This window comes from Pagrus major, chromosome 15, assembly GCF_040436345.1.
Source record: "Pagrus major chromosome 15, Pma_NU_1.0".
Taxonomy (NCBI): Eukaryota; Metazoa; Chordata; class Actinopteri; order Spariformes; family Sparidae; genus Pagrus; species Pagrus major.
The window spans coordinates 28,880,811-28,908,368 of NC_133229.1; the positions used below are offsets into that span (position 1 = coordinate 28,880,811).

General features: G+C 41.2%; 2 protein-coding genes across 2 annotated transcripts in view; one reads left to right on the forward strand and one right to left on the reverse strand.

Annotated features, from left to right (window-relative positions):
- Positions 1-11,826, reverse strand: part of gfra1a (gdnf family receptor alpha 1a) — a 93,497-nt gene extending 81,671 nt beyond the window's left edge. The window contains exons 1-3 of the mRNA XM_073481590.1: positions 11,595-11,826; positions 10,800-11,105; positions 9,789-9,869 (exon numbers count right to left, since the gene is read on the reverse strand). Of these exons, the coding sequence (XP_073337691.1) occupies positions 9,789-9,869; positions 10,800-11,105; positions 11,595-11,658 (451 nt within the window). The 5' untranslated portion in view covers positions 11,659-11,826. The remainder of the gene's footprint in view (positions 1-9,788; positions 9,870-10,799; positions 11,106-11,594) is intronic.
- A 2,730-nt stretch (positions 11,827-14,556) lies between these two features.
- Positions 14,557-27,415, forward strand: ccdc172 (coiled-coil domain containing 172). The gene is made up of 8 exons (XM_073481591.1): positions 14,557-14,684; positions 15,203-15,288; positions 17,050-17,166; positions 17,751-17,916; positions 19,369-19,470; positions 20,965-21,067; positions 26,973-27,060; positions 27,332-27,415. Exons 1-8 carry the CDS (start codon positions 14,606-14,608, stop codon positions 27,365-27,367), a joined length of 777 nt encoding a protein of 258 aa, XP_073337692.1. The 5' UTR covers positions 14,557-14,605; the 3' UTR covers positions 27,368-27,415.
- Positions 27,416-27,558: the final 143 nt, after the last annotated feature.

Below are 27,558 nucleotides of genomic sequence, written 5' to 3' on the forward strand. Positions count from 1 at the left end.
GCCTTTCCTCCCAAACCACCAACAACTTCCATCCATCTATATTTAACTAAAAAATACACTCATACATCTCGTAGAATAGAATCTTTGAATAGTTCACATTACTACACACATTAGGCTTAAAATCAACTGTACAGAGATTAGACAAGGTCAGTGAAAACACAAATCCCCAACAGGCTGTGTCCTTCCCTCTGAACACGAGAGTCTGGGAATTGTACACCACAAACCTTGCTGAAGGATAAAGCCTTTGATCCAAGCCTGAGCGGAAGAGTTTGGGCGGAAAAAGAAGGAGGGAACAGGGGAAAAGGAGAGAAATCAATAGATTCTTGTAGACACAGCCTCAAGTTTCCAATCTAACACAGCGCTGCATTGATTAGGTTTCATATGAGACGGGGCACAGGGACAGTAATGTCGGCAGTGGATTTGGGAGTCCTTAACAAAATAAACTCCAGTGCAGGGAACAGGACGATGAGATCTATGGAGCAGTGTTTTGGAATCCATTGAACGACATGCTTGATGGTTACTGCGTAAGGATGCATAAGAGAAACATATCATGTCAGTGTACTACAGAGAACTTATGAAGTAAAAAAAAACAATACCAAAAGTCTACAGCACGCCTACACACCAGGAAAGAATACCGTGGGGCAACTTAGCTGCCCTGAGCTGCTTACTAGAAATGAAGGGAAAGGTGTGAGGCTAAAAGAAGTGTTTGAACCTCAAATGCGATGTTTATTCTGAGGGTGGTGCCGGGCCTGAATCACATTAGCGGTTCTTCATCAGCCTCCGCTATACTCGAATTTGAGCTTTAACAAGGTGATAACATTTACCGCGTTAACATGCTATCTGGTACCATGTAATGTTAGTCAGCTAGAAAGTGCTAGATAGAAACCATAGATTTGCAAAATTTTTGCGAGATTTGTAGGCGGTGTTTCATTGTAAAAACTGCTCATGTTTATAATAATGCTGTGATTCAGATCTGGTTAGGTTTAGGCACAAAAAACCTTGGTTAAGGTGATGAAAACATTATAGTTTGGATCGTGAGATCTTTTGCGGATATAGCCTAGGGTTACCACCTAGACATGACCTGTTACGTTATGCTTATCAGCATTACAATGTTTAGCATAGTGTTGGACCAACAGATGGACCAGCTGACAGACTCTATCCTTAGATATCAAGCATTGCTAAAACACTTGGGCTATATATCCTACTGAGAGTCCATGGACGCTGTATGTCTACAGCGTATGTCTTGAGACAAGAAACAGGATGTGGGTGCAGTGAAGTTTTAAATCAGTAAACTGGTTTGACCGTTCACCAGCTCAAAAGCTGAGAAAGAAAAGTACTCTGGAAAGGTTTTCAATTTAAATTCAGAACTAAACTTGCTGTGAGTCACACCAGCCTGAGAGCTGCACTTGATCTCTGATTGACATGCAGAACAAGAAAAGCATCTCTTTTAATGATGCACTGAGAATGGAATATGCTTCAGGGAACTGAGGCATTTAGCTTACAAAGGTGAAAGAGAAGCTTTCCGAGAAATGATGCAAAGGGGTTTATAAGTACATTGATGAGGTCAGAGGTGCATGACTATGACATTTAAACCAAACCAGGAAACTCATGACTTCATCAAAGCAAACAGGAAATAGCATGGTGTGCTGTGAGTAACAGTTGTTTTCTGATTTAAGAGTCCTTGACATTCAGATTTTGTGTTCTTGCAAGATTTTGGGGTTTGGCTAACAAACAAGTTTTAACAATGTTGAGGTCTGGAAGGGTTTGTCGTGTCTCACCAACACCTGTTTAGGGATGGGAATTGATAAGACTATTGATACTAATGCCACTGTAGATTCTGCTCTGAGTTAGATCATTTGATTCTGTCATTGATTTCTGATCAATTTGCTGTGTGGAAAAAAGTAAATATTGTCAGGTTTTATAATGTCTGAGTCTGATGTTATATCATATCTGATGATCATTTTTACAGACATTAAAATTAGTCATCTTTCTTTGTGCTTTGGACTGTTTATTCCTGTCTGCAATGACTCATTGTTGCAGGGTTGGTAAGCTGATTTGGGACCAAAACCTACTTTTTCATTTTCATAAATATGGCAGCTGAGGGATATAAGTTGTGTCTATGCTTAAGAAGATAATAAAATAATAATATAAGGCTCCATAGTCTGACGGCAAACTTTTACTGAGCTCACAACTGCAGCGCACAGACTTTTGTTTTTGTACCTTTCACAATAAAAGTCCTAGACGGTAAACACTGCGTACTGCAGTTTTTTAATTTGTTTACCTCGCAGTTGCTAAAATTGCAACCTTTAATAACATTTTCAATTTATTTTTGAGCTGCTGTGGTCTATTGTCCTCATTAGCCATCATAGCCATGTGTGAGAGTGGGTGCATTTTGGAGGAGGCATGGTTTAGTCTTTGTATCTGCTTTACTTCCTCGTCCACTGAGAGAAGACGGAGATCGATGTCATTGTTTTTGAAAAGCACAACTGTCAGAAAAACATGCCGGGATCAATGAGAGGAACTGATTAACTCAGAAGCCTTAGATTGCAATGGATGGGACAACTTGGAACTGGTTCACAACTGGAAGTGGCTCTCCATTCCCATCCTTACACCTGATCCGATTAATAGGGTTAGATCGTTGCCAGTTCCGATCTAGTGTATTGGATTGGTGCATCACTCAGCTAAAGCCTGAAGGAAGTGAAGAAACACCCACTCACTTCAACAACTTCTACAAAGTAAACACTAAATCTGCTTGCTTGGTGGCAAACAGCGTAGGACTGTTTATATCCAGAGCAACTCCCAGCTACAAACACATTTGACTGAATAAGTGTGAAGCAGGGAATGGCACAAAAAAAAAGAGCGAGTGTGCTCAGTCAACCAACTCTGGATAAATAAGGGCAGAAAAATAAAGTTAAGAGAACAGGCGGGATACGCTCTCTCCCTCTCCAAAAGATACAGCACAATAAATTATGTTTCTACTGCTGTAACTCCTCTGCTTTCCCTCCCTGACTATCTCACACTCACAAAACACACACACAAACACACACACAGATGCAGGCATACACACAAACACAAGCAGGGTAAGAGATAGCGGTAGACACTCTTATCTCTAAACATTGGCAGCTCATAATGAGAGTGACTTCCTCTGCAGCCAGTGGTTGAGTGGTGCTGACAGCCTTTCAGCCCTGTGTGTCAGCACAGGGGGATTTGAAGCGCTGCCTTGGCTTGACAGCCGGGCCACGCACTTACAGATGTTTTCACACTCACACTCACACACACATATGCACACATCGCTCCAACTGCGCTTCAAGGTTGACTTCAGTAGTAGGAGGGAGGAGGACAAGATGTGTTTGAAGTCTTGACACATGGAAGAGACACAATATTGAGCTTTGGTGTATTGGGGCTTATGAGTGGTGAGTGGGTGATATACAGCGAGCTGCTGTGCCAGCCAACTGGGAAGAGGACGGAGCTTAAGGAGAGAGTTTAAGCCAAACAGACATGAATACACATCGACAGAGGATAAAAATTCATTATAAGCCAGAGAACACAGTTTCTGATTACTGCATAGCCGCAAGAAGAAGAACATCTGAAACACGAACAGGTTGGAGATAAAAGGCTCCAAAAACTCAAGCTGTCTAGGTTTAGTTGAATTTAAGTAACAGTTACTGATGCCCTTGACATGTAAGGACAGGGAAAGACATAGAGGAGAAAGGGTTTGGACAAATTTTGTAAAACTTCTGTCCACAACTTCACACTATGTTGTACCTCTCAAGCTTTGCTCTGTTTACCTTAAAGTTTTGAAGTACAAACAGTGGTTTAAGATAAGTGCTGCCAACTTAAATGCTATTATCACTTCAAAACTGCCAAACAACTTTAAAAGGTCAGTCCGCAGGGCCAGAGTGAAAATGATAGTTGTATAAACTCATCTTTATTCATAGGTCGCACCTCCTGCAACCTGTGATGTTCTTATCCGTTTTCACCCACTGCCACCCCATCATCTAACCACAGCTGCTGTATTTACGCTAAGTCACTTTTGGCTGCTGCCCAGACTGACGATTATGGTCTGTGTCACTTTTTTGCCCCGTGTTACATTTCTTTCCCCCCTCAAAATGACAACCGGCTCACAAACTTAAATGGTCTCTTATCTGCAAACACTGCACTCATGCACCGTAATCTTTGTGGCAATTTGCCCAAACTTTTTTAAACTAGCTCAGATCACTCATTTCCCACATGCAGAAATGTTTTACAAGGTGAGCAAACCTCTGTTGTGACTTTGGTAAACATAAGGATGCAGCGATTAACCGCACTTTGAAACATCACATATTTGTATCCGTACAGGCTCAGCCACACCAGGTGCTCCAATGTGTTACCGTCAAACTACAATGGCTCTCAGTAGAGCGCATACCTCTGACAGAGCCCAGTCCCCTTTTGTACTCACTCATAGATACAAGTCAACTAAATATGTCTGATTTTTTTCACCAAGATCCATGTTTTAGTCTCAGAAAAATGAACAAAAATGCCCTATCTCGAGATAGAGAATTCCTGGATCCATCCCTTTATCCAGAACTATCCATTCTGGGCTGAGACCCACCCTTTATCCAGAAATCCATCCAGTAGTTTTTGTGTAATACTGCTGACACACCAACCAACAACCAAACGGACACGGGTGCAAACATAGCCGCCAGGGACATCATGGTACAAGGTTGTCTATAAGCAACATAACATTAAACAAAAAGACATTTGCCGGTGCAACCGTCAGACTGCAGGTGAAGCTATAATAAAACTGGTGCACCAGCTTAAAATGCCATGCAGCAGCAAGGTAAGAAAAAAAAATGTGCTGCCCAAGATCCAACATCTCTTCGAGTTACAATCAACAAAGCAGCGGTGAGCTGAGAGTTGGGATTTCAGAGCAATATACAGTAATAAATAGCAATGTACAAAGCTGGAAAAAGAGTATTGCCCTGTTTATAAATTAGCACTCACCAAAACAACATTTAATCCCCTCAAGGGCAAAACACCTGCATAAAAGAAGTCAAATTATTTAATTAATTTTTTACTAAAAGTCCACTTTGACCTGACTTTTTGTTGATTCATATTTTTTCTTTTGCACTGCATGATTTGGTTACCGTATAAAAGCCAACAAAGACATGGTGTGGGGACAAAATACAACAAAACCATTAATGTGATTTTATACATTCATAGTGTTGTGCATCGATGCATTTTTCCTCAGACTATCAATCTATCATTACTGCATCATTCTAGATATCTAAAGTGTCCAAAAAACAAGGTGACGCAGAAGGACAGCAAGAGGGACGAGAACAAAGAGTAGTCGATGCAGAAAAGAAATGTTTTGAAAGGTACAGGAAAAGTACCTGGAACAGCAAGTATTCATGAATACAGTAATACGAAACTACCCAGGCTGTGTATTCATCCATTTCCTACACTGCTTTGATTTTCCAGCTGCCTGGGCCAAATGGTGTGGCAGTAATTCCAAGTCCACTTTAATCTCAGAATAATGCTCTCTGTTTCTGTGTTGCTCCCTCCTGCATGGATCAGTGACTCATAAACATGGGCAACTGGTGAAGAGAAGGGCAGCCATTTCATCTAAAGTCTGCTCTCTCTCCTCCCTCGAAGCTTGTACAAACTCATGCGGTGTGATGGAAAATGTTTTTTTTTTCTGCTCAGTGTGATGACTACCTTTTTGTTTACGGTTTGTCTACCTAGTATCTTATAAAAATCGCATCTCTCTCAGAATACAAAAACAAGTCCCACACCAAAAATGGACATATATACACAGATAAGGAAAATGCAACACATGCAGTAGGAAGTATCTGTGCAGATTTAGCTTTTCTTGTTCTACACAGGCACACTTCTTCGTGTTGTATGTATGTCACGCATGTTGTGTGCTAATTGTAAAGTGAAAACAACCCACTTTTCCACTAATAGGAAAGCGGCGGTCTCAAAGGTTCCAGGGGCAGCAGAAGAACTCACTGAGCCCTTTAATGAACTGAAAGAGAGACATCAAAACAGGTAGAGCTGCTACAGAGACACAGAGAGAAGACTGAACAGGGACTGAACACAGGGATATTTTGCTGGGAAAACAGCACATGCTTTGTTATATCATCACGTGTGTGTGGTATGTAGCCTCGTAGAAGGCCTCCCATGTGTCGTATATTGAATCATCAACTTAGACGGAAAGATGGCAGCGCTGCTGGTCCTGCAACACTTCCACTGACGTCCATGCAGCAAAGACACGCTGATCAGAACGCACATGGTTGACTACAAAAATAGACAAGACAGCACTCAATCTGTAAATCCTCAAAAGTGTAACTGCAGCTGACCTCATGTCCAGCAGCTCTTTCGACAAAATGTTGACCATTTTTCACGTCTCTAAATCACTACTGAGGAACTAATCAGAACTACTGCAGCAGTTGCTGTTTTTTTGGCGCAGAGAAGTGAGTTGCTCACACTTGTCTGTGACTCACTGGACTCAACCCCAGAGGTAAAGGCATCCTGCCTCCGGGAGAGATCTGAAAATAATTAGCTGAATTAACCCACTGCTGTGTGCCGTGTGCTTTTGTGCACATCTATCAGCTAGAATGTTATTTTTAATTTCAGTTGGAGCAGATTATTAAGCTTTCTGTTACGTCAGTGTTCATATACCTTGTATCCAATATGTGTTTATATTTATTATTTATAACAATTCTGTTTACAGACATAAAAGTCTGCCAGAGTTTAAATCTTAAAAAGGCAGAATAAGTAGAAATTTTCTTGAAAAGAAACTGTATAGACTTCCTCTCCATCATTCCTTTTGACCCAGAAGTGTGTCAATGTGTCTGTATCTGCAGGTACCATGCCCTTTGCCTTCACTGTCTTATTTTGCTGTGTTTAAGACGTCTCAGGGCATCAACCTTGTGTAGCACCCAGCTGATAACAGTGCGCAGATCCACCAACATAAGCGTGCATCCAAGAAGAAGCTCTGGTGCGCTTCTGGTGGAGCTGAGCCGTGAGGGAGGACAACTCTGAACGTTGTGTTTACAAACAGCAACTGCCAAAAATTCTCATTCTGCCTTTAATCCCTGTTAAGTATTCTTTAATGATTTTCTGTAAATCAGCAAAGACAGCGCATACATCCACTTCTGTTGCCATGACGTATATTTGAGAGGCCAAGACGACTGCCTAAATGTCTCGGTAATGAAATCAGACTGACGCCTATGGGTGTTTCGTTGGGAACAGGTGTTCAGGGCACAGCAGTGTGAGTGTTTGAGTGTCTGTGCATCTATGGACTGTATGTATGGGTGTCACTGGAGATTAGTCGCTTCAGTCAGGGACGTGGGGTCGATTATGGAATTACAGGATCATGGTGGCTGCCCATTGTTCCTATAGCCTGGGATCACTGCCTGACTGAGACAAACACGGGACACGTTCAGAGAGCCTCCTGAAATACCACAGGCCGCTGAGTCGGCTCATGAGCGCTTCACAAACTGGTGTCTGAGGACCTAACAGCACTCCGCAAACGTAAAAATTGTTTTCATTCACTAATTAGCAATGAACTAGAAAAATTATCATTCATATTTCGTCTTGCAGCGTGAAACTAAAGGTATGTAAAAGACAGAAAACGTGTTCAGCAGACGTCACATAATAGAAGTTGTACAGAGACTTCCTATAGACAGACAAAAACAATCAAACTTGGTATTATTCTGTACTTTAATATCACTCCTGCCTCCAATATAACGTTCTGTGCGAAACAACACCTAAATCTGCATAATTTGAAAACAGGAATCCCCAGAGACTACTGTTCATATTGGTCCCCTTTCCAGCTATGTATCTTTTTTTCTGGCTTTTTTTGTCTAATGATCAGACTCTTCTCATAGCTGTATCCCTTTCTGTGTTAGCTCTCAGCTCTGTCCTACATGCTCATCACCATTTCACTTGCCCAGAGCTTTTTCTAACACATCACCCCTCATCCAGACATAGAAAAAGTCAAGCTATCCAGAAGAGCACTTTACAGACCCAGACTGGTCTGTGTTTGTCAAAAAAGACATATATGCAAAGCTGTGTATCGACATGAAGGGATATTTGAAGCAGAACTGAAACGACTAGTCGGTCCCAACCCAGTGGTCGGGACAAGACAAGGGGTCCAAAACCACAAGAGCTTTGAAATTCGTTTTTTTCTTGCTAAATACTGAACACTTTTACCTCCAAACTCCAAAGACAAACAGTCTGAAAGGGCTCATGATGAGCGTTCACATGTAAATATTTCTTCATTTTAAGAGATCACAAACCAAAACTGTCAACTAAAGGCCACTGCAGCACTGAAGTCAATAGAAAATTAAAACAATTTCAAAAATCAATTAGTCATTTTGATTTGTTTTGTCTGCTGGTTCAAATGGGAGGATTTTTGTTTCATGTCTTTGAAAAACCATTTTGTAGTGTTTGTCAATCAAAACAAGGATTTTGAAAACTTAAAAAACAAAAATAATCAAGAAGTAGAAAAAAATAAAGAAAAGATTCATCAGCAATGAATAATAAAATTAGCTGTAACCTCCATAACTGTGCTTTAATGACGGACTCAGGCTGATAGGATGTCTGATCTCTGCTGCTTACAAAGAGATGTATGTATATGCAAAGCCATCAATCACCATAAAGAGGCATTTGGACATAAAATAAGAAGTGCCTGCCTTCACTATAAGAATGACACCATAAATCTGTCTGTTCCCCCTCCTGGAACCTACAGCTCAGACTGTCGATGCTTCAGCACTGATGGGCTGTGGATGTCTCGTCCTTGCTGGCACTGGCTGGTGTATTAAGGATCACAGACATGGTGGCTTTCTCCTTTATAAGTCCTACTCTTGTTCTACGCAGTAGCAAGAGGACAGAATAGGGTTTACCAAAAAAGGGGCTGGATTCTGAGCCGTGTTTCTTTACTAGAAGCAAATCGGTCTTGAAGTCGAAACCCAGTCCAAGATTTTGTGTATCTCACCACCCACGTTATGATCTCACCCTACTGTCAGAGAAGCATCGGTTTAGGGCAAATCAGCCTATTGTGAGATATAAATACCAGAGGAAACAGAAAGAAAAGGATCATCTGTGTCAAAAGGGGTCAAAATATCAGCGTTGTTCTTTGAAGATGTGGAGGCAGAGCACGTCTGTTTCATTTGACACAGCGCTCATCACCTGCAGTGTAATAATGAAGATGTAAGCCGCTACATGATCGCGCCACATTCATAGACTAAACTCCCAAGTACCAACAACATACTCTGCTGTGGGACCACAGAGTAACTGAGTGGCTGTGAAAGAAGGGAATAACATCGCCATCTAGAGGCTTGAGTCAGCATCGCTCCCACACACAGATGTGAGGAGAAAAAATGCCTGTCATGCTCTCCCAACATTACTCACTCTTTTCAACAAGTGGATTCAAATAGCCACAAGAGGAAGCTGTCCACAACCACAGCGAAATACAGCAGCGCCAACAAGAGCCCTCTCCTTCTACGACTGAAGCATTTCTCCACTGTTTGATGAGACTCAGAACTATAGCTCCCCATGCAAGGTCACTTCCAGCCAGCATGCAGTGTTGCTGGGGCCAGAACGAGCGGAGAGAAAGACAGATAGCGGAGAGGATGAGGGAGGATAAATACTTGACACACAGACGACCTTCGGTGAGAGCATGCACAGCTTGGAGCTTAACCGTATCTCGACTGAGACGGTTGACCAATGAAACAGTAAAAAACAAGAAATACTTGGAGAAGGAAGTGAAAGCCTCCACAGAAGAGATTTTTTGATCTTACCTATGATGGGAGCCAGCCGGAAAATGTCAGATAGGCGGCTGTTCACAGGTTCATACGGAGAATCCTCCAGGAAATCATTACCTGTGAGGAGGATGAACAGATGTTATAGATAGATAGATAGATAGATAGATAGATAGATAGATAGATTTGTTTTGAACCCCCAGTTTTGTTTATCATCCTTCACCCCTCACATTGTCCTGCATGTGACATGGGTTATTTGGGTCAGTCGATATCCATGCTGGCACACAGCCACACGCTTGATTAGGTAGACTGGTCAGCTGTGTTGCGCAACTGGAAGTGGACTCGCTGTTGATGAGCTAGATGCAGTTTAGGGACTAAAAGCCCCCCCCGCTGCTATGACCAACACTTTAAGATGGCACTGGCAGCGCTGAGGGGCGTCACGCTCCATTACCCTCAAGGAAAGTGATTTAGGAGGTCAAAAAGTATCCCGGCTCTGCAGGACTGTGGCCGTGAACCGTGTCGGAGGCCAAATTTGAATGAAAGTTGAGTGATTGCACGTGATTTAGTTGGGCTTCATTAGATAAATAGCCGTGTGCTACTTTTTTTGAGTTTGTGTGTTTGTGGTAGCAGGGGTGGGGAGGGTCATAGAGCTGGGAGGGTGAGGGTGAGGGTGATGGTGCCCCCCCAAACAGCAGTGGGAGGAGCTGGGCCAACTAATCATCTCATCCCTTTACTGACCAGATTGGAAAAGCTATGGGAATGTCCATTTCAAATTAACTGTAGCTGGATAGGAGGCTGTTGTTTAAATGTGGCAGTCCCGCCCAAACAAAGAACCCTGAGGGGCTTTGTGGAGGTTTTATTGCATCCCCAGAAATAAAAGCAGTAATACTGTACTATTGTTTCATTTTCTGACACACCTTCATACAATATTACACATCAAAACCTACTAGTAGTGACAATTTAAATCAGAGTCTGCTCAGGGGGTGAAGGGGTGTATATTGGGGTGTTTTTCCTCTCAAGAAAAAGTTCCTCATAAAACACTAAACTAACCTTGTAACGTCTGATAGATCCCCCAGTAAATACGCAGGCAGTTCTTCTCCTTCTTCATGCCCCTTTTACACCGGCAGTTGTACAGCGGGCTCTGTTTGAGCGCGTCCATGGCGCTCCGGCACTCGTCCTTCGCCTCCAGGCCGGCCACCATGCTGAAGTTGCTCTCCTTGCCGCCGGCCACGCACTGCCTCATCGTGCGGTACTTGGTGCTGCACGCCTGCTCCTTCAAGCACTGCTCACTGGCCCTCACACAGTCCAGCCGGGTGGCCCCAGCGCGCAGGTTCTCCTCGGCATAAGACAACACATCTGGAAACACAAGCGGTGTATATGATAATAAATATACAGCATCACAATAACACCTCTTTGTCTGGTGTTTTACGCACTCTGCAAGATGCTTTCAGGGATTAAAATATTACAGATGCGCTTTAACAGACGTGGAAACTAAAAGGATCTGTGTGTTATAAACATAATGAAATCATCTCCATATGTCTTGAAAACTTCGGGATCCACGCAGCTACTTTACTGACAGTTCTGATCATCAGTTTAGTGACGATTTGCTTTCACATACATCATCGTTTGATGAGGCAGCGACAGCTCCTGATTGACTTTGACGTTTTGGAGCAGTTCGGACGGTACCGCCGCCTCCACAACGCGGTACCTCCAGAGCAGACGCCCCCCCCCCCCCCCCTGATTAATAGAGCTCACAATTTAGCCCCTGACTACCGCACCTATGGGATGAATTAGTATGAAACGGACAGCTGCTGTTAGGTGGACAATAAATAAAGTGAAACTTACCCAGAAGAGCCAGAAGGACATACAGCGCAGCGAGGATCATCGTCTTCCTCTCCATGTGAAACATAAAACCCCTCGCTGGAACAAAATCTGACAACTAAAAAGCGACTTAAGAGTAGTTTAATTCCCAGGGTACCTCCACTGTATTGAAATCCATTGAAAAGACGTAGCAGTGTGCGCCCCCGCTGTACACAACAGATCCAGCTCGCCTCATGCGAGAAATAATTCCCACCTTCCAAAAGTGTCCAGTCCCGATGCGTCGGCACAGTTTCTCTAAGTAGTCTATCCAAAGAAAAAAAAAAGGAAAGGGAGCAGAAGTGCGTCTTTTTTCTCTCTTTCCCTCCCGTGCGGGTGGTCTTCTCACCGCAGGGAGACAAAGACAAGCGGTGGAGGGCGAGACGGGAGCGAGTGTCCTACAAGTCCAGCCAGTGGGATGCTTGCGTCTGTGCGTCTGAGCGCGCACAGCCAACTGGAGCCCCACTGCTGTCTGGCGCATTCAGCAGGAAGAGAGTGCCAGCTTCTCCCCCTCTCGCGAAAGTACAGTAACCTTATTATAAATTTACAAAGACTGGCCTTTCCTACCGCCCGCGAACCCTTCTTCTTTAATATTGCAATATTATAGCTGCGCACAAAATACGCAATTATCTTTAAACTAACTCGCTAATGAGCACAGCGATGATCATATTCTGGAAAGGTTACCATCACCGCCGAGCTGCACACCACACTACAAATCTCTTTAGGGTCATTTTAGAGTTTAATGGTGTTTACTTTTAATAAACTTTCCAGCTCACATACTCACAAAAGTGGAAAAAAAAAAAAAAAGTAATAATCACTTTCCCACTCCATTAAAATGTACATAGCCTCCCGCGCTATTAAACCACAGAGGAGGGCATGTGGTTGCATTTAAAATGTTATGAAAGGAAAGCAGCACAATCAACTGACGAGGTGTGTGGGCTGGGTTTTTTTTTTTTTTTTTGCATTTCAGGGCAAAGAGCAAGTGCATATTCATGACATGATTAACACAGCAACATGTGGAGGAGCTCACATGTCCTAATCTCACCTGAGGGACACAATGAATGGACATGTCTCATGATATTTCCAGCATGTGTGTGGCTCCTCCCCAGCCTGCTATAATGTTAATCCCATTTGCAAAAATGACAATAAAATGTTATGCAACTGCAGCTGACACAACTGCGGAGTGAATAGTGCTGTTGGGTATCTGATGATGACGCTCTTCAGAGGTAGTAATGTAAAATATAGCCTCTACATGAGCTTTTTTTCCCTGCTCCTTGTCAACTTAAAGCAGCCTGACAGCGCTGCGCTGTCGGGAAGCTGCCCTCAGTCCACACACAGGAGGCCGGACACTGTGTGACTGTCGCCATCTGTTGGTGGGTTTATGGTAAAGGGTCATTGTTAAAGTGACGATATTAAACCATTTAAACGATGCTGCATGTCTCACACTGCATATTTTACAGTAAAGTATGAGCATGTGCACTTTAAACACTTCAAACCAACCACATGGCTTGAAATATGACACGCACAGCATACACATGATCGCAGGGATGATGCATCGCGCCACTTGTAACTCTTCCTATGGCTCATTGATCCATTCAGAGGCTAATCCACTTGGCTAAATACACGGGACCAGACTCTGTCAATGACCTCCTCTCTCTGCATTAAAGACGGGGACGGATCAATCAAAAGGGATGCAGGGGCGTCCATCACACACACACACACACACACACACACACACACACACACACACACACACACATAGAGGGAGAGAGAGAGCAGGTTAAGACAGAGATGGGATGAAATAGCTTATTTGCACGTCAGCGAATAACCCCCCTTATTGAAAAGGGAAGCCGTGATTAGGTATGATGAATCAATCCTGCAAGGTGCAGACACTTTTCAGAATGACTTTCAATTTTGTTAAATAGATATGCCACGGGCCAGCGAGTGTCCACAGCTGGAGAAGAGACGGAAAAGTGGGAACAAATGAACGACAGGCTCAGGTTTTTCTATCCGGGCTAATTGTCTGCTTACATTTTGATGACTTTGCTTGTTCCCAAGTCTCCAAAGGGAGCCCTTTGCCAGTCAGGGGAGCAGGAGAGAGGCTCGGGCCTGGTGATTTATGGAAAAGCCTCAATCAATACGTGATATTAATTTTGCAAATGAATGTCAGAATGATGTAGTCCTCGGGTCATTTAACGTTTCACACTGTAATGTGCTTCATGGCACCGGATCAGGAGCTTCCCCCCCCCCCCCCCCCTGTCACAGTGGTGAAACGGGGGGAAATTGGTCAAAGTCAGTAAATTGTGTGACAAATGTAACTTACACTGCGGGTCTCTGCGGATTACTGTTGAGAAAGCTGACTGAGCCGAAGCAGGACTGAGTGAGTCAGGACTGATCGATGAGGGAGACCACAGTTAGCTAGCTAAAGCTAAAGCTAAAGCTAACACTGCTGTACGTCAAACACAAGAGCAGATACGAGGCAGGAATGGTGATAGCAGAGAGGCAAACGTTAATTAAATAAGCTACGTGACAGATTTATCATACATGACACTGATCGCAATGTGAGCTACGTGAACTAATATGAGCCTAAAACCAACTTTAACTTTGCTAGCAGCATCCGGGACAGCTAACTGAAATGACAAGACACTCGTTTTTCTTGTAGTTACGTACGCGTTTCCCAAAACTGCGCCTGATATTTATTTAAAAAAGAAAAATTACATCTTAAATTAATTAACATAGCTTATAAAAACAGACAGTGTTGGTTATCTTTACCGTGAGTAATTTTTTATCAGCATTATTACAGATATTCGCAAAGTAACAGGAGTTTCAGCCGCGGGACGGAGCGGGACGAGGGTCATTCTCGAAAGCTGCGTCATCGGCAGAGCTAATCAGTTAGCTTGTTTCATGGGGGCTAGCTAGGCCGGCCCATAGTAACAGGTCCATGGTTAGCTGCAGGATTAGCTATTCAAGTTATTTATCAAGCCAGCTATTTACTCAAAATGAGTTTAGACACACTCTTTGAGCAAATCCTTCTATCTGAACATCAATTAACTGAACAAACACAACAATTTAAAGAAGGTAGGTAACGCTTGCTTGCCTACTGGAATTTTGGCTAGCAAAATAAGCTAACTTAACTTTACAGCTTAGTGATGGCTGTCAGCTAATAATGGAAGACTACTTAATGCTACCTAGACAGGTTAGCAATATTAACATTTTTTTTAACAACATAATGCAGAAAAAGATGCTTGGGGTAATTTAGAAATGATTAAATTCCCAGTAAAAGTTTACTGTTCACTGCTTTACATTGATGCCATTTTGGACAGTAAGGTTTACTGTTAATCTCCTTAACAAGATCTTTGTCAAAAGTGTTTGATAACCACATGAAAACAAACATCTGCTGATATATTGATATTGGAATTTTTCACTCCCTAATATCAGTATCAGCCGCAAAAATGTGTAAGGTGTATTTTTCCCTCTTTTCAACCCATCTAACAGTAGCATAACATAACTCCTTGAAGCAAAAGTGACATTTACAAACACTAATTTGTCTTCTGTGCAGGTTATTAGCTAACCTAATCAGTTATCTGTATATTCAGTTGAAGCAGCTATCATCAGGTGCAAAGAGAAGATCAAGACTGCCACTGAAAAGTATGAAAAGACCAAAAAGGAGCTGGATATGAAGGTAAAGCCATGTTACAGCTTGGTTTGTCTTCTTTATTTGTTGCTAATGTGTCAATTATGAATACATTTTGTTTCTAGAGGAGCAGCCATGAATAACCAAACGTGGTTGTCAATCCTTCCTGTACAATACACTTAGAATTTTTGATCAGGTTCGTAATATACTTTGACGGTTTTAATTTGTTTGAACGGACCCATTGCAATTAACGTTGGAGGGTTCTGGCAAGTTTTCACAAATTTCAATACATTTCAGAGTGAGCCCAATATAAATAATAGATGAATGGGACCGTTGCCGGTTTGATGGTACTGGTGATTTATCATGGAAGAGTCTGATATTTGCACAGCTTGATACTCTTTTACATCATGGCGTATCATGTAGTCTGACTTTGAACGTGCCTCCAGATACAGACTGTGTTCATCTGGGGATCCTGCATGAGGACCAGTAACATCATATTTGAAATATTGGTTACATATTTCACTATTTTCTCTGTGGTGTCAGGAGGGACATGTATCATTTTACACTTTATCCCTAGCATATGTTTATAAAATAAGATTATTTACAGTACTACTCTTTTTCTTATTGTAAATGTATAAGATTACTTTGTCCTAAAATTTTAAGCTGAAGAGATATTAAAAATTAAGCACAGTAACTTACCTTAAGGCAGCGTACGGTTTCTGTGGCATTGACACACGAGGTAAAGAAGTGCATATTGGCATATTGATCAGCTGATCTGCTTTATGATTGAAAACACTTAATCTCTCCCATTCATTTCATCAACAGTGCAAATTGCAAGTGCCACTGTGGAATCAATGGCTAATTTCCCCCGGATAACATTAGCGAAACCTTTTAGCATGTGTGAGATATTATGTCAAAGGCATGCTCGCTGACCTCTCAGAAATATCGCTAACTTCTTCCTGTGCTTGTAAAAGTGGACATCGGATCAAAAGGGCAAATTACTCTAGTCTAATTAGAAATGTTGCTGAACACAACACCATGTCTGTCTCTGAGTATCATCCGCCTGAGAACACACAACAAAGGATACCTTCTGACCCTGTAGAACAATATATTCAAACTGTTTACATCATACTAGTATGCAAGGTGTGTTTACAGCACCGTGTGTTTACAGCTCTCATGATATATCGTCATACAGTTTATAAGAGCTGTCTTAAAATAATTGCGGTGTTTAGATGACTTGGAAGCTGACTGCACTGGCTGAAAACCTTCTGTGAACCTCCACCACCCAAAAGAAACAATAAACTCCCTCCCTTCATTACAGCTACAATAACAGACTGAGAACTGTACTGAAAGTGTTGCCTGGGGCATCTTCAGAAGCATCCTCCATGAATTTACCCACCAACATTATGTGGCAACTTTCTTTTTTTGGGGTATACCCTATAATCACACAGGATGAAGACTAAAGAGGAACTAAACAGGGAGGCTTGGAAGTGAATAATTTATACAGAAACCTTGACACTGACGTTTTTTAAAGTAGTCAAAGCAACACATCTTTTTTTGTCCGCCATCTCCCAGTAAGGGCCACTAACACATCTACCCTATACAGTATACCGCACATAATGATTGTTATGGTTGCCTATCCTAGAAATTTCATTTAAAATAATTTAATCTAATCTTTAATCTAACCTGAACCTCCCGTGGGATCACTAACACATTTCGCACATGTAAGGTATCAGTAATGTTATGCCTGAGTACATCTGTCTGTCAGATTGTGCGTCTTAACTGCCCGCTCGTCTATTTGTGCTTCAGGCTCGGCAGTCGTCTGCGATGCAGCTGCAGCGTGATCTGATGAAGAAAACTGAAGACCAGATGTTGAAGCAAATTGAGGAGATGCTCTGCCAGAAGAGCCGCCTCGGGGAACGTCTAGTGGGTTGAGGCCTGAATCAATATTTACATCTCATATCATATCGGTTGTGTGCCATATAAATACACTGTGAACTAAGATAGTATAAACTATTTAGATGTATAGAAATTGAATTAGTTAACCACAGCGTCTCAGAACAACAGCTATTCTGACCTATTTTGTAGTGTACGTCATGCACTTAATTTCCTGTCGACCAGCTAATTAAGTAATTGTTTAAGCTCCAGGCCCACTGAAGTGAGGATAGCTTGCACACTTCTTAAACGCTGTCATAGTTAAGGTTAGGGTATTAGCTGATCCCAGAGACGCACTGATTATGAAGAACGGACACAATTCATGGCAACCGTGTGTGTGTTTAAAACAACCACATGAAAAAGCGCAGTGAACCCCAAGAGAGGGAAGTAGAAAAGTGTAAAATAGCATAAGTGAAAAATATTGCACCACAGTGAAATCAAACTGTAAGCTCTTGTGACTTTGAGATAAAAGTTTGCCCATTATTAATATCACTACCAGTAGCAGCAGGAGACGCTGTCGTAGCCTCGCAGGCAGCTGTATTTGTATTATCACATGATCTGTCTTTTCCTACCAGGCCAAGATAAAGAAGGAATCCAAAGAAGAAGAGGAAAACTTCCTCCAAGAGATCTCAAAGTTCAACAGTGACTTCAGTCTTCGAGGGAACAGAGAGACAGTGTTCAAGAGCCAAACACACACTGAGCTTCTGGACCTGGAGACGGAGGTGGAATCATTACATGAAGGTCATAAAAGACTTTAAATTGTAGTGTTGTCACAGTGAGGAGGTTATGTATCGCATACGTGGACCTGGTTGTTAATTTAAGAAATATTATTTATTTCTTGGTATATTTCACACTATATTTAGAGGAATGAGTGGTGGTAAATAGATTAATTATAATGTATCGCACATCGCTGACACAGTGAAGTCATCAGCTTGATTTCAGGAAGAATCTGGTTCATATTTATAGCTGGTGGGTGGACAATAAAAGTTAAACTGATGGCAGAAATCAGTCATTAGAGTCGTCACTGAATGGAGTGGAAATGAACAGTTATGCTGTATGATTAATGCAAGTATATAAAGGATTACAGAATAAAATAAGAGGGGAAGAGAACAGATCATCATATTGGAAATTTATGAAAAATAATATTCCAATAACAAAATGCATTCATCTGGACTAGGAGGCTAAAACTAATTTAAAAAATACACTCAGGTCTGGCATGTGGTCGAATAGTTCATAATGAGTATATTATGAGATTTCGGTTTGAAGGCTGTGTGCAGGTGGATGTACTCTGATGTTTCCATGACAGTGTACCCAGTACATGCTAAATCTGTCTAATAATATTGTGTACAGAAATATACAAGCGAGAACAAAGCAAGTGACAAAACTCAGACACAGTTTGAACCTCGTCTTTGATTAAAATGAACACTGCTAAATTTGCTATATCAAAGTTCAGGACTTGTTTTGCTTTATCTCCTCACAGACCAGCCTTCAGAGTTATAATACAAAGCTTCTGAGGTGTAAAGTCCCTCATTTGGTGATGAGATTTAAATTCTGTGCAGCTCACACTCTGATACCCCTGGCCTTTGCAGCACTAATGAGACTCTAGTTGTGAACATACCACCATTCATGTGTATGGTAAAATAATTAGCAATAAAAGGAATATATCAAAAAGTTGGGAGTTTTGACAGCATGCGTCAAACCAAACTAAAATTAATTTAGCCGGGTAGAACCAAGTGTTTTTGAAGACATGGGGAGGAAAGCAACGCATAGTGGGAATGTACAGTATTTAATTATTTTTGTTTAATTGACAAATATTGTGGGGATTATTCGTACAGAAGTTGCAGCGGCAATGCTTTAAAGAAGCACAATATATGTGTGTATATACATTTTTTTAGTCTAGCAGCTTTTAATGACATATTACACTTTGATGTGGTATAAACTGTTTTCATTAGTACCACAACACCCAGAGTATAGCTCCCATAACCACTGAGAACCGTTCATACACATGATGTATCATATCTGGGCTCAGGGGTAACAGCATTTTCTTATTGTTTGTAAAGTTAAAGTGAATTTCCAAAAATCCCTACATTGCATTCCTTCCCAGCCCTTTGTTGAGGAGTGTTAATTTAATTTTTTGACTCAATCATTCTTTAAGGTCTTGACAGGATTTGTCTTTTCTCCCTCTACAATCAGAGATGGAGCTGATGAGCCGCAGGAACAGTCACATGAGTTTCATACAGGAGGAGAAGAGAGCACTCCAGCTCGAACTGCAGGGCCTGGATAACATCCAGAGAGGTGATTACCAAGACTCGTTTTATGTTAGATAAGGTGATTCTGACAGAGCACATGTAACCACGGCCACATGTTTCACACCATAAAATGACTGCTGACTGTGGCACCTGATTTTGCAGCACTCTCTACACCTTTTTATTTATAACATTTTCTGTTTGACAGAAATCAAAGCTTGAGAAAAAGAGTCAGTAACTGCAGCAGAGTTAGCTAAGATATGGCAAGGTTGTACAGTATCTTGAGTCCAGATGTTGTTTGTTAGTTTCTGGCTTCATGGCTATGTTGGAAGCCAGCGGCCTCTACTACGAAGCTGGATCTAAGGGTTCAGTTCAGTTCAGTTCATTATCTACCGCTTTTCCGTGAGGGTCGCGGAGATGTTGCCGCTTTATCGCCCCTTTCAGGGGATTGCGGGTTGCGGGTTACTGGGGCCAAATCCAGTTCACATAGGGCGGAGGCCAGGGTATATCCCTGGATGAGTCGCCAGCTCATCGCATCTAAGGGTTAGAGAGGTAACTTCAGGGTTAACCCTGGGTTGTCAGGGCTAGGATGGTGGTTCACTTGTTACCGAGGTGCATCTCTGGTAAATAACAATTGCACACCATATTAGAGATAACAGATCAACACATGTAAAAGCAGTGCCTTCTAACCAATCATTTATCTGGGAAATGACTTCATCTTTCATAGAAAATCTCAATGTGTGGATCGTCATAGGTGTACTCCTGTCGTCTTCATTTCTGGATCATGTGTTTAACTTCTATTTCTCTCATACTTTACTCTTTGTTTCTAAAATACTCTCCTCTGCTGCCAGTAGACTTGTCCTTGTTTGTGATCGGTCATATGCTGCAAACTACTCCCCTTTTGTGTGAACGTACTCATGGCACTCGTGATTGTTAGGCTGAGTGAAGCCAGATAATGGAAACATATCCTGGGTATGTTGCACTCAATTCTTAGTACAAGCCTCTGGTCACTGGAGAAAAAAAAAAACCTGTATAAAATGGGCTTTACTCACGCATATAGTACAGTGTTTGCATTCTCAGCTGGAAGCTATCCAGGACCTATACAGGTTGTGGCGTGTTTGGAACGAAAATAGCGCTGCATTAGACAAAAACACAAAAGGCTGCGTTGTTGTGGATGTGTTGTTGCAAGTACTGGTTTGAAAATCCAGTTTTAGTAAAAAGGTCCATGAGTTTAAAGGCTTATCTGACGCCAAAACACTGCACAGCGGTTTATAATTCTGTGTGACAAATCCTTGACAACTTTGTGCGATTGTTGGTCTGAAACCAGCTCTAACTGTCAGTCACAGAGCATCTCCTTTTCAGTGGGAGTAGTCTTACAGTATGAACATCTCAACTTTGAGATGGTGGAGGGGTTACTGTATAATCTAAACATTCTCCCATTGTCTCAGCCACCTCAGCAAATGTTTTAACAATGCACGTTCAGTGTATCTTGCCATGTTTGAGGGAAGTCATTTTGTGTTTGATTTATTGCTCTTGACTGCAGACCTGGACCGGCAGTTGATTGAGGCTGAGGCAATGACAGAATCTCTGAGAGCGGAGAGCCTGTTTGTCAGTCAGAAACCTCTCACTGACAGCACCTGTCTGAGGTAAGTGTCAGCAACTGTCTGGTGGCTGAGGGAGGTTTATATATTTGGACACACAGACACAGTACATACTCCCTGGTCTGCAGTACTTGTAATTACATTCTGTCACAGACTGTAATCCTTATGCCAGTGGTTCCCAAGTGGTCCAGGTGTGCTGTGATTTTGTTCCAACCATACATTATTATTGTAATATACATACATAGAAGAATGTGTGTCTGTATCTGTCCCCATTGTTCAGTTCACCTCAGTTTTAATTTTGTGACCTGTCTGTTTTAAATGTGTGTTTTCAGTGATGGTGCTGGGTACACATCCTGCACCTCTGATGCAATAAATCCAAAAGGACGCAGTTATCAATGCAACCAGGGGACAGGCCTAATTTTTACCCTAATAATGCAACATTGTGAAGAACAAACAAAGGCCTAATAATAAACAAAACAAAACACAGCTTAAAAAGGAAAGAAAATCAGCTCATCACCATTTCCTACCATCTGCTTAAGTATAAAGTATAAAACCAGTGGATATATTTCATTAGAGACCTCAGCACAATTTCCAGTGGTGTTTGTGGCAACAAAAAGAAATATTTTTAATGGGAAGTCGGGACATCTCCATCCGTGTCCGTGGGGACAATACTGGTTGTTTTTATCGAGACATTGGGACAGCTCCTGCTGCATTTGTGGTGACCAAAACAGGTGTTTCAAGCCAAAACATGACGTTTCCCTAACCCTAACCAAGTGCTTTTTGTGTGTAAACCTAACCAGAGCATAAACACATTGTTGCAGCATAAAGAACGTGTCTGTGGTTTTGCTGAGACGTACTTTTTTAATTTTTTATTCTGCCAGTGGGGTTGGAAGTTGAGCCTGAGGGCAGACGACCATTCGTCTGAGTTTAATGGAGCAGACAGGTCCTGACATTTCATAAAATTCTTAAGTAATGGTGGCAATAATTACAGAGGTGGGCCACCGCTGCAAAATGTAAACAACGTAACAATGCTTATGAGATATAAAAGAGTAACAGTTAATGCTGCAGGGAAATAAATGCCAATAAATCACAAAGGAGCGAAGAAAAACAAAACACAGAATGTTCTTTGAAGAAGCCCTCTGATATATTAAATATTCCCTGCTGCTGTGATGTGTAATTATATTTCTGTCTTTTGAAGCCTGTCAGAGGGCCTGCTGTACAAAAGTGCAATCACTGTCCTCTCTTTAACGGGGCTTCTAGGTTTTCTATTGTATAGCTGATAAAAATTAATCTCAACAGTCACACTAATAGCTGCGGTCAGTCTTGTGATGTCAAATGCACGTAGAAAAGGACGAGAAGAGACTCACACAGTCAAAAACACAATAAGAAGCAGTTTTCTGCAGGTCCATTAGATAGAAGGCGTTATTTACAAAGAACAGAACTGAGTCATAGTGTTGGAAGTGCTGAATAGACCAGTAAACCCACCTCCTGTCTGTGTTTCTCTCTCTGTATCTGCCTGGCTGGAGTCCAAATCTGGAAGTGTAAATAACAGAGCATTAAGACCATTTGGCTTAATTAAGGCTTTGATCTGCAGTGTATTTCATTCAGTCAACAAGTGTAAAGAAAAAAGAGGAAAAAAGAAGGCTAATGTGATTGATGCTGGGAGGTTTGTAAGTGAAAATGACTGAGGGGCGGAGAGTAAAGCATTTACACTGAATGCTTATCCAGCAACTTACCAACTAATGAATAGAGTTTGGTTGAAGTGGATTCATTCATCATGTTTTAACTGGAAAAACAGATCTTTGATATCTGTTTGGTGTGTCTCGGCCCTTAGATGAACAATAACTCTTACTTTTGGAGCTTTAGAGAACAGATATGTATGTTTAGACAAATGATCCACACTTAACCTGTGAAAATGTCAAGTTCACACTTCTGACTTTCAAACTTGCAGGGTGCTTTTATTCAGGTACCTGCTCCCATTTTAAACTGTGAAGGTGTTTCTGTGTTTATTTGACTGATTTACCGTTCAGTCCGTTCACTGTTTCCTCGTGCCCTTTGGGAAGCATCTGCATTAATTTTCACCATCAGTATGTGTGAAAACAGCAGCATGTGGCATCTTTGTTTCATGAAAATGTTATGGGAATTTGGTCGATCATCAAGTGTGTCACAAAGCCAGACTGTAATTTGACACTAGACCTTTATCACTCACACGTTCCTCATCTCCTTTAGATTCAGGCGTCTAAACATAGAACGATGGACACAAAGAGGCATCAACAGTACACATAAAGACATCTTAGACAAAGCAGAATATGAACTAGTAGTAGAATATGAATTGAGGAGCTCCTCTATTGAAACATGACTGGTGCTGGAGCACTGGTCTACCTTTTTTCTGCACAAAGAGACTTCCTCTATTTAATTAAAGACTGGAGATCAATAGTGTTCCAGGAAGGAAGGGTCATTGTTATTGCTGATGCCACTACTTTGGATAATGTCCTCTCTACAATACTATGGATGTGAAGTGATTAATACGTCCCCAAACCATCGAGATGATGATTTAAAAATGTTGAAATTTTAAACATTGTTACTCGAGTATCTAATTAAAGGTCATAAGGACAGCATAAACAGGCACATATAATATAACTTTCATGTACTTTGATCTGTTTGTTTTGCTCATCCTCATTTATTTTCCTCCTTCCTTCACTCTCTCTTCATGTCCTGATCTTGCCTCTTTCTGATTCCCTCCCTCCCTCCCTCTCTGAGCATTGCCCTTAAATCATGCATGTGGGTAGCATGTCCTGTTCATCCATCAGCCTCATTAAACATACTAGGTCCTTCATTACCCCGGGGCTTATTAGCCACAGGAAGTGCTGAGGATGTGCCTTCAGATGAGAGAAGCCTCCTCTCAGTCATTCTTATGATCATCCATTCTTGAACTGAGACCATCAATCCTGTCTTCAGCCTCTGCAGCGTCTCTTTAAAACGCATATTTAACTCTCTGCCCATTGATTGTTGGAAATTGAATGCATGTCACTTTGAATGAGTGCTACAGTCATTTAAAAAGTGTTCAGTGTGCAAAACAGGGTGGCTGCCGGTGTAGATCGTTCCCTGTCACTTCAACAGAGAGAGACCTGAAATATTCAGTCGATGTTCGTGGGATTGATGATTTAGGAGTTGTATGTATTTTTTATGTGTAGGATTCTCTTCATTGATATATTACTGCTACATTATTTGTGAAGGCTCATTTGAAGATGTCAATGCACTGCAGGAATCTAATATTAAACTGCAAGGACCACCAATATTCAGAATGCCATCCCGAGTGTCTCGCTGCTGGAAATATCACTCTACCGTTTGAATAACAGTATGTTCACCTTAAAAATTGGATTTGTAAGCTCCACGGAGAAGTGTAAACTTTAAAAAAAACACAGCTGTAGGTTTTCAAACTGTGGAAATGCAATTTTATCTCAGTTGTTTTATTGTTTCATTAACTTCCAATAAAAGACAGATAGATCTCGTCTCAGATTCATGTGAAGCTCAATATAGAACCTTCAAACACCTGAAGAGCCATAACAGGTAAATCACAGCCCCAAGTCCAATGCTTTTACCAGGTGGAGATTGAACTGAGTAATTTAATTGTATGTATGTTTATGAGATTACTGTGTGAAATGTTTACTTTGCTTCAATAAGAGCAGACTGCTTTTGAAAACAGAAGAACTTGATGTTTGTGTTTATTACAAAAGGAGATGTGGTCTCCTCTGTGGTGTTTCCATAAAGTTCATGTATCTGCTCACTTCACAGTGTACAGCACTTTAAAAACCATCTATTCCTCTTTTTTATGGGTTTTACTGATGTACTGTATATAATTAACTTGTTTATCAAAAACAATTATGAAACAAAGTCAGTGTTTGTATTCAGAATACATTAGATGTGCACATGTTCCAGTTCTCATCAGAGTCCGATACTTGAATTGGATAGATGCTGATATGGATACTTAAAACGATACTGGAGTGGATAATTGTTCTTTGTTGTTGGTATTATGTGGAAGGCTGTAGTCAAACCACACAGCACTTCTTATTAAAAAAGCAAAAAGTTGAATGGCACAGTTTATCCAGATGTTTATGTGGATCCACAAATCCAAATTGCAGTCACTTATGGATACCAGTCACCTAAATACGCCAGATTGTTTTCAAAGATCCCTGCATTATTCCCAGAGAAAAACACCCTATCTAGTATTGTTAAAGAATAACCTCCTTGTGGAGGTAAATCTATAAAAATGCATAAAATTTGAATGTATTCCAGAGCACTTTATTTGAACTGAAGGTCAGTAGGCTGCTTTGGCAACTCCTGTAATGTTTAGAAAAAGGGTGCACAGCAATGCATCATCAACTACTACCAGGTAGATTTCAAAAGTAAAAAGAGAATTTCAAAAAGTGCAATCTGAAATCAACAATCAGTCAAACTATTCAAATCTGGATTGGCGCATAGAGTGATGTCAGTCCTATTTCTGATAAGTGAATCACATCGGTATCGGCACTGATGGTCAACACTGTTTACAGTCTTCTTTGTTGCCTAAATTTTCTGTAAAGCATAATAATGATGCTGCCGCTGTAGCTTTTTGTTTTCAGAGAAACATGAGTAAGACAGATTGTCATGGTCATAGTGATATTTGACCGAGGATAATGGAAATAACAGACCTGGGTTTCTCGTCTGTAAATCTATATGCACTGCAGTGAGTCAGCTGTAACCAGAGTAAACAGTCATTATTGAAGCTGTCTGTTAAACATCTCGACGGGTCTCTTCTCAGTTTTTGGTTGATTCATCTTTTTTGCATCACATTGGACCGACCTGAATTACAACCAACCAGCCTTTGAGATTTGCTCCAGTTGGATGATTTTAATGTGAGAACTGAACTTGATTTATTACACTCTCAGTTCACTCAATGTTCAGTAGTCTGTCCCGTGGGACTTTCTGTATACCTCCACCCCTGTGCAGAAGGCCCCGAGAGACAAAATCACCAATACACAATAACATGGACCTGACAACACTGACTGCAGCTTGTTAATCTAAAAAATAAAAAACGTCAAAATGGTTGATTGTCACTTGTTATGCTGCTCTGCTGTTCAGAAACTAATTTTAAAACTTTTTGCATTGACGCAGCCGGACTGCTCCTCAAACTGCCAAGTTACTCTTGTCAGGCACAGGAGCTGCTTCAGTCTGGTTGTCTTGTTGTTTGGAGTCGGCAGGTGCATCATAAAGGTTACACAATAATGTGAGGCGGCATGCCAATTATTTTTTTTATGATTAATCGATTAATCTTGTGGTCTATAAAATGCTCATCGCCATTTCCAGTGGCCAAAGCGAGAAATAACTGAAGCGATTAAACAACTAATCGTTGCAACTTTTCATCATGAATTCCCTTTTTCCTGTTAGTTGTTGATCATTCTGGATATTAACTGTCATTCAACTCGTAATTATTGCCTGTGGAAGGTGGGCTGACTTTAAAACTGTCAAACTTAGTTTAAACTTCTTAGTTAAACTGATTATATGTTATTATAGTAATGAAGTTGTTGTGATAGATACTGAAACGTGGGAATTTCTGTTTCTCACAACACATCCCTCTGATCCTTCAGCTCAATACTCAAACTATTATGTTTTTTCAATAAGAGTTGGGATATATTGTGCCTGGCTGTTCTGTATCACTGTCAGCATGAACACCAATGTGAAATATTTAGTTTTATTGTGTTCATTTGGTTTTGTCTATTTCCTCAGTGATAAAACACAATAACATGAAAAAAACAGCAAGTAAAGCGAAAACATCAACGGATTTTAACTCAATATACAGAACAAAAAATGCTGAAGCTTCTCTTTACAAGTTTCCCCTTCAAGAGATTTGTTTTCCCTTTTTTTTCCACCACTCCTCCTGTTACTGACGTGGGTTTCATTTGTTTACCAGGCTGAGGAAGGAGCTGGACATGCATAAAGAAGGAGAGCTTGAGCTTCTGAGAGAAGCACTCAGCTCTGAAATACAGTTCCTGAAGTCAGTGAGTGTCTGTGTTCTGAACAAAGCCTTTCTTTGGGCTAATATTTATTCATACACTACCAGACTAACAGACATGATTATTTGCATGTCAGACCTTGACAGAAAAATTGTATTTCTCAAATATAACAAAAGGTGTAGCACATTGTTATTCATTGTCAAAATGTTAGCATGGGAACAGGAAGTTCAAAGCTTGTTCATATTCATTCCTCAGTGGGTTCTTTGTAGGCTGTCATTCATTTGTTTTTTATTTTTCTTTCTTTTCCTGTTTGCAGAAGTTGGACAGCAGCCAGGGCAGCGAGCAGCATTAGGTTTAACACAATGCTGCAAAAAGGTTTTACTGGTTCACTGATTGTCTCTTCTGTTAAAATAACATACGTGCTGTTGAATAGACGAGAGAAAGAGGAGAAAGACGACATGAAGGAACGAAAAGAAGGAGATTATAAACTGTGTTCTGTAGGTAAATATTAATTCCGTTCTGTGAGAAACCTCAGTGAGTACG